At 36.2% G+C, this 7,659-nt stretch overlaps 1 protein-coding gene across 1 annotated transcript; it reads right to left on the reverse strand.

Annotated features, from left to right (window-relative positions):
- Nucleotides 1–2,831: 2,831 nt before the first annotated feature.
- Nucleotides 2,832–6,850, reverse strand: LOC103449538 (heat shock cognate 70 kDa protein-like). The gene is made up of 2 exons (XM_029089624.2): nt 5,827–6,850; nt 2,832–4,089 (listed from the first exon to the last, which is right to left on the reverse strand). Exons 1-2 carry the CDS (start codon nt 6,260–6,262, stop codon nt 3,104–3,106), a joined length of 1,422 nt encoding a protein of 473 aa, XP_028945457.1. The 5' UTR covers nt 6,263–6,850; the 3' UTR covers nt 2,832–3,103.
- Between the last annotated feature and the right edge of the window lie 809 nt (nt 6,851–7,659).

Consider the following 7,659-nt stretch of genomic DNA (forward strand, 5'->3'; position numbering starts at 1 on the left):
GTGGCAAAAAAATGGGTACCTCCATGAGAAAATTTTGTAGATCGATGAATATTTTCAATCTGAATATTTATTAGATACCAGAAATTATAAGTCTATTCGCGAAAGTCTAAGTCAATGCCATGTACAATATTTGTTAAGATATATTTAGGGAACTGTTATTAGCACTCCAAAAATCTCATTCTATATTTTGCACAAGTGTATTTTTCTTTCTAACTATAGAAAGTTTGGAGTGCCAAATGAGATTTTTGGAGTGCTAATAACAATTTTTTATATTTATATACATTTTATTTTAGTTTGGAAGTCAACTTCCCTTTTTTTTCTTTCTTTATCAAGTTGGGAGTATCACTGACTGTGACCCTGTGCAACTAGTTGTTGATTCATTTTGAATAATCAACATTATTTCTTACAATGTCTTGGGCGTATGAATAACAGAAAGAAAACAGTCATGATACAAGTTGAATAAGAGTAGTACTAATTAGTAAACAACTTGTGCATGATGTTTACTTATAACCAAGTGGCATGAAGGGACAAATGTGTAGGTTTCATGCATGACTTGGAATAGTATTGATGTTTGCTTATAACCAATTGGCATGAAGGGACAAATGTGTATGTTTCATGCAAGACTTGTAGATAGATGAATATTTTCAATCTGAATATTTATTAGATACCAGAAATTATAAGTCTATTCGCGAAAGTCTAAGTCAATGCCACGTACAATATTTGTTAAGATATATTTTGGGAACTGTTATTAGCACTCCAAAAATCTCATTCTATATTTTGCACAAGTGTATTTTTCTTTCTAATTATAGAAAGTTTGGAGTGCCAAATGAGATTTTTTGAGTGCTAATGACAATTTTCTATATTTATATACATTTTATTTTAGTTTGGAAGTCGACTTCCTTTTTTTTTCTTTCTTTATCAAGTTGGGAGTATCACTGACTATGATCCTGTACAACTAGTTGTTGATTCGTTTTGAATAATCAACATTGTTTCTTACAATGTCTTGGGCGTATGAATAACGGAAAGAAAATAGTCATGATACAAGCTAATAGTAGTAATACTAATTAGTAAACAACTTGTGCATGATGTTTGCTTATAACCAAGTGGCATGAAGGGACAAATGTGTAGGTTTCATGCATGACTTGGAATAGTATTGATGTTTGCTTATGGCATGAAGGGACAAATGTGTATGTTTCATGCATGACTTGGAATATTATTAGTAAAGTCACATAGGCCAATCAACTTGTTGGCAAGTGGCCTTTACCATAGTGGTAAAAAAATGTTGTGCTCTTACATGACGGCGTGAGTTTGAATTCTGTCAATGACTAATCTAACATCTAACTTACTAATGCTATTGCTCGACTCAAAAAAAAAAATCGAAATGTATGTAGTGGATAAACACGATCTCAAAATTTAATTAAACTCATATAACAACGATAAATAAAGGCATTATCACAACTTAAGGGTGGTGAGCAATCCCATTAAAATAGAACTTAATATATACATATTAAAAACAAAAACAAATTGATGCAAAATCTCCCAACGACTAATACTATTCCAAGTCTTGCATGAAACATACACATTTGTCCATTCATGCCAATTGGTTATAAGCAAACATCAATACTATTCCAAGTCATGCATGAAACCTACACATTTGTCCCTTCATGCTTATAAGCAAACATCATGCACAAGTTGTTTACTAATTAGTATTACTACTATTAGCTTGTATCATGATTGTTTTCTTTCCGTTATTCATACGCCTAAGACATTGTAAGAAATAATGTTGATTATTCAAAACAAATCAACAACTAGTTGCACAGGATCACAGTCAGTGATACTCCCAACTTGATAAAGAACGAAAAAAAAAGGAAGTCGACTTTCAAACTAAAATAAAATGTATATAAATATAGAAAATTGTCATTAGCACTCTAAAAATCTCGTTTGGCAATCCAAACTTTCTATAATTAGAAAGAAAAATACACTTATGCGGAGTGTAGAATTAGTTTTTTAGAGTGCTAATAACAGTTCCCTAAATATGTCTTAACAAATATTGTACGTGGCATTGACTTAGACTTTTGCGTTTAGACTTGTAATTTCTGGTATCTAATAAATATCCAGATTCAAAATATTCATCGATCTACAAAAAAATTTCATGGAGGTACCCATTTTTTTGCCATAGATACCAATATAGAGGCTAAAAGACAATACCATATTAAATTCATATGTGGTCGAGATATTTATGAATTTAATCACTAAAATGCATATGCTCAATTATACATTCAAGTTTGGTCAACAATAAAACTGCTTACCTATGAGTTATCCTATATATAAAACGTGCAAAGGCAATATACTTTTTAACCACAGTTCTATGTATTGTGAATTTTTGTCCGCAACTTTGTTAGCATATAGAGCCTAAAAGATGTTGTGGTATTAAATTCATATATGGTTGAAATATTTATTAGTTTAATCATTAAATTGCATAAACTCAATTACACATCTAGATTTAGATCAATTCCCGAGGTTTTGCTCCACAGTAATAACTGCTTAGCTATAAGTTTTGCTTATAAAACGTGCAAAGGCGATATACTTTTTAGCCACAGTTCAATGTAATGTGAATTGTTCTATGTATGCCACGGTTGATTGTGATCTTATTCTTGTGGCCAGTGGACTTATCCTGAACGAACACACTCAAGATACCATCAGCATCAATGTTAAAGCAAACATCAAACTTATGAGCTTTAGTGGGTGCTGGAGGAGAGATTTTTCAGTGTGACCGGCATACGAAGTGGTACACCACGTGTCAGTATACAAATGGTGAAATATGTGCGCTAAAAGGTTAATAACTTAAAAAATAAAATTTTCCACCACTCCTATTAAAACACGTGTGTACCATTTGTGTTCCCGTCACAACTAAAAATTTCTCGTGTTGGAGGAATGTCCCGGAGGCTACATTCACCCAAAAAGTAACTATTCTCCGGTATGCTACTCTCGCCCTCATATATGCGGAAATCGATGGTGTCTTGGTTGTCCTTAACGGTAGAAAGATATAATACGTTCGTCACAGGAATTCTAGAGCATTTTGGAATCAAATCCAAAACTTGAATCATAATCTGTACCCTCCACAAAAAGTGGCAGAGGAGTGACATCCACAAACAGCGGCGCCATATGCCACAGCCTCATCTGGATTAATGCCCTTGCACAGCTCCTTCCCCTTGAAAACCTCCTGTAGTAGCTGTTGCACCTTTGGAATTCTAGAAGAGCCACCAGCAAGAACAACGTCATCCACACTGCTTATGTTCATGTTAGCCTCCCTCAAACACTTCTCAACAGGCTCCATACACTTCATGAATAAATCCAAGTTTAGGTGTTCAAATTGAGCACGAATAATAATTATGGTGAAATCAGTACGCGTATTCTCGCACAAACAGTCAATTTCAATTTCAATATCAGATTCAAATGAGAGTCCCTTTTTTGCCTTCTCACATTGATTTTTTAACCTCCTAAGAGCTCTAAAGTTTCTACTAACATCCAATTTATACTTGCTCTTGAATTCCTCAACACAATAGTTGACCATTCTGTTATCAAAGTCTTCACCCCCAAGGTGAGTGTCTCCAACCGTTGCCTTGACTTGAAAATCACCAGAACTAGTCATGGTAAGCAATGACACATCTAAAGTACCATCACCCAAATCAAATATCAACACATTTCTCATGCGAGTCCAACCGGCCTTCTTGTGAAGGCCATAAGCAATGGCAGCAGCACTTGGTTCGTTAATAATGCACATCACATTTAAGCCAGCAGAAACACCAGCATCTTTTGTAGCCTGACGCTGTGAGTCATTGAAGTAAGCGGGGACAGTGATAACTGCATTTTTCACAGTTGAGCCCAGGTAGGTATCAGCAATCTTCCGCATCTTTTCCAGAACCATGGATGTGATTTCTTCAATAGAAACTCGTTTCTCTTGGCCATTGTGGGTAACCACAATCATTGGGTTGTCAGCTGGACCTTCAATGACCTTGAATGGCCACAGATTGACATGACTTTGAACAAAGGTGTCACTGAATTTCCTACCAAGTAACCGCTTTGTATCTGCAAATTGATTGATGCCAATTTCATTTAGACAAATTCTACCACAAAACATTTAAGTTTTTAAATATACGACTTTTATAGAACTATTCTCTGAAAAGAAAACAACAGTATTGTAGGAAAGAAATATTTCCAGCTTGGGTATGAAAGGCTAGTTTGGTAGCCTTTTCATGTTTTGTTCTTAGTTCTCATTTTCTATTGTTACATATATATGGAGAGAAAGTACATTTGATAACATATGGGTTAAGGTACAGGGATGGCGGTCGGAGGTACGGAATGGAAAGCAACTAATGAATGAAACCAAAACTTGCATATGAAAACAAAAATTTTTTTTTTGGGTAAATGACATTTTACCCCTTCAGGTTTGGAGTCGATTTCAATTTCTTACAATATCTTTTAAACATTTCAATTTCATACAACCGTTAAAAAATATGTTAAGTTAACCATTAAGTGATGATGTGGCAAATATGAGGTCCCCATTTGTGCTGACGTGGCTGCCACATTTGTGCCACGTGGCTAAACACTTAATAAAAATTTTAAAATATTAAAATAATTAATTGAAGAAAAATATAAAACTAAATTAAATTAAATTAGAAAACCTCCAAAAGTCCCCTTCGTCTTCCCCACCCCTTCTCCAGATTCGTTAATCTCCATCCCAGAAGCCAAAAACTGAAAAAGTTCCAAATTTTCCCACACTCAACAGAACACAAAGAAATCCAAACATTTCCTACCCATTTTCTCTCAATTTCCCTCTAACCAAACACACCTTGTTATCTTTCGAAAGAATATGCAACGCCTACCCATTCAATTTCAAATCCTCAAAAACCCAACAAAACTAAAAACCAAAAAACTAAAATATCCAAAATTTTCCCCTCACCTGCTATCGCGAACCGCCTTTGGCATCCTTGAACTCTGACATTAAAAGATCAAAATAAAAATACGTGGACTCGCATTGCCCTGAGTCCGCGTCTCCAGCGACGCCTTCTTCGTCGACTCCCACCCGGGCCACTCGTTTCAGGCAATTCGGGTGGGGTGGGTCACAGGGGAGGTGGGGTGGGGTGGGGGGGGGGGTTGCGGGGGAGGTGGGTGTGGGGTGGGTTTTTGGATGGGAGGGGAGGTGAAGAGAGTGGAGGAGATGGAGGTGGATCAGGGGAATGGGTTCTGGGTTTCCTTTTTTTTTAATAGGATAAATTATTGTAATATTTTAAATGAATACAAAATTATTTTTTTGCCACGTGGTACATATTTGGTAGCCATGTCAGAATAAATGTGGCAGCCACGTCAGCTCTTAATGGAGTAATTGATGAAAAATGTAACGGATGTATTATATTGAAATAAAATAGTACGTGAGGTATGAAAGTGAAATTTTTTAAAGATGTTGTATGAGGTTGCAATAAACCTCAAACCTAAGGTGGTAAAGTGTAATTTACCCCTTTTTTTTTTTTTTTTGCAGTTTCCATTATCCCTCACAATTCCTCCACCCTCCATTATCCCTCATTTTCTCCCATATATTTCATCTCTATCTAAGGCAAAAATTTGGAAACTAATACTTAAAAACTGAAAATGTAAAGGTAAACAAATTGCAATTTTTCATTCTTTTGGTTTATAAATAGAGGAAACGGGGGATAAAGAAAGGTGGTTTGATGGAGAAGGGAAAAACAAAGAACAATCTATGAAACAAAACTTAAATAAAATAAAAAATCGTTTTCAGTTTTAAATTTTCATTTTAATCCTACGTACCATAGATTGAGTTGGCGCTGTTTCTCACGACTTGATTAAATGCTTGGTCACCTACCAACCTCTCATCAGTTTCAGAGAATGCAACATAAGATGGAGTCTTCCTGTTGCCCTGATCGTTCAGTATGATTTCTACATGATCTTTGTGCCACACGGCTACACGGGAATGCGTTGTTCCCAGATCAATCCCAACTGCATGGTTTTCTTCGCGGCAGCCATGAGAGGGAAATAGATGATCGGAAATATTATTATTAATACGTGGTGGTGCAGATGAAATAATATTGCCAGCAAAAGAAGATGGGAGGAGAAATAATACGCTGTGGTGTAGGTGAAATAATGCGCGGTGGAGGCAGCTGTATGGGTTGCCTAATGGCAGTACTCCGTTGTTCATCAAGATGTATTTTCTCTTCCTGTTCCAACAGTAACTGTTGCAGCTCATCCCAACTACTCACAGGAGAAATGTTCATCCTACGAATGGGATTATACTCCTCCGGTAAACCTGCCACTCTGCCAGGATGTGTACATGAACTAATTCACCGTACTCAAGAGGAGCACCTTCAGCTGCAAGCAAGTCCGCAAAATGTTTGATAGTTTTCACTTTCAGAGAGCCCGTCATTGATATGGTAACATCTTTCTTTACATTGTGTAGATGATATTTGAGTGTATAGATGCGAGCGTAAGAAAGACTGGCAAAGTGGTTCTCAAGATTGAGCCAGACCTTCCGCGAAGAGTCAGCATCGGCCATGACATGTTGCTGGAGACCTTTAGATAGAGTGTTTTTAAACCACTTCAAAGCCTCTTGATCTCTTAGGTACCATTTAGTAAAGTCAGGATGCTGAACTGGCTGATGAGGACGAGTGTCTGTCCCATCAATGATGCCAGAAAGATTGTGGGAGTGAAAAAACGAAAGAGATGAAGATCTCCACTGTTGATAGTTACATACATAACTCGTGAGTTTGTTTGGAATCAATACAGCTCCCATTTTCTCTGCGGCTATTGAAGTACCTGGTAACCTGGAGTTTGGCTAGAAGGAGAAATTGGCGGGGTAAAGTTGATGGCTTGATGATCTTAATTTGAAATATATAATATAGATCCATGTGGTTACGTGGAAGAAATTAAAGTACTTACCAAGTCAATAGAAAGGGCCATGGTACTTCCTGTATTTACTTTTACCCAATGTTTGACATTTTATGTTGTTCAAACGTCAGTTTGCGGGTAATAGCGACCGCAAAACTGTAGCTAATACACTAAACTGACTTATTGGTCTGTTTGTCACGACTTTTCATTTTCTGTGAGTAACACTATTGTAAACAAGCTTTAGTAACGAATTTTCCATATTGCTCAATTTTTTGTTGTTGTCGTGAATCCTCGGTCTAGATGTCAAATGCCATTTTTTGTTTCTTTTAGTGGCAAGGTTTGGGCATTCTTCAATGTGAGACTATGTTTTTCACATTTTCACACAATCACCTATGTGTGACAAACTTACAAGAGCCTAGCATGAAGACAATAGAAATTTAGCGACTTGGACGTATGACTATAGAGTTTCACACGTGAATCAGCCTGACTCTATTACCATATTAAATTGTGAACATATGTTCTTCAATTAACTGGCAATATGCAGAGTAGTCTAACTCTCTTTAAGTTCTTTCAAGACTTGGCGATTCTTTGATGTGAAAATTATATTTAGGTATTTGGACTATTTTATTTATTTTATTTTATATTGACACTATCTCTTGATGTCACAAGAATTAACAAATGTCTATGTTTAAAAGAATGGAGGGGCCATTATCGATCGCAACTTTTTGGTTGTTTTTTGCCAAGTGCAAAATGTGATCC

The sequence above is a fragment of the Malus domestica genome, chromosome 12, assembly GCF_042453785.1.
Source record: "Malus domestica chromosome 12, GDT2T_hap1".
Lineage (NCBI taxonomy): Eukaryota > Viridiplantae > Streptophyta > Magnoliopsida > Rosales > Rosaceae > Malus > Malus domestica.

Coding starts and splice junctions, on each gene's coding strand:
- LOC103449538 (XM_029089624.2), bottom strand. CDS start 6,262: ATGAGCTGCAACAGTTACTGTTGGAACAGGAAGAGAAAATACATCTTG. Junction 4,090..5,826: donor CAGCGCCAACTCAATCTATG/GTACGTAGGATT, acceptor ATCAATTTGCAG/ATACAAAGCGGTTACTTGGT.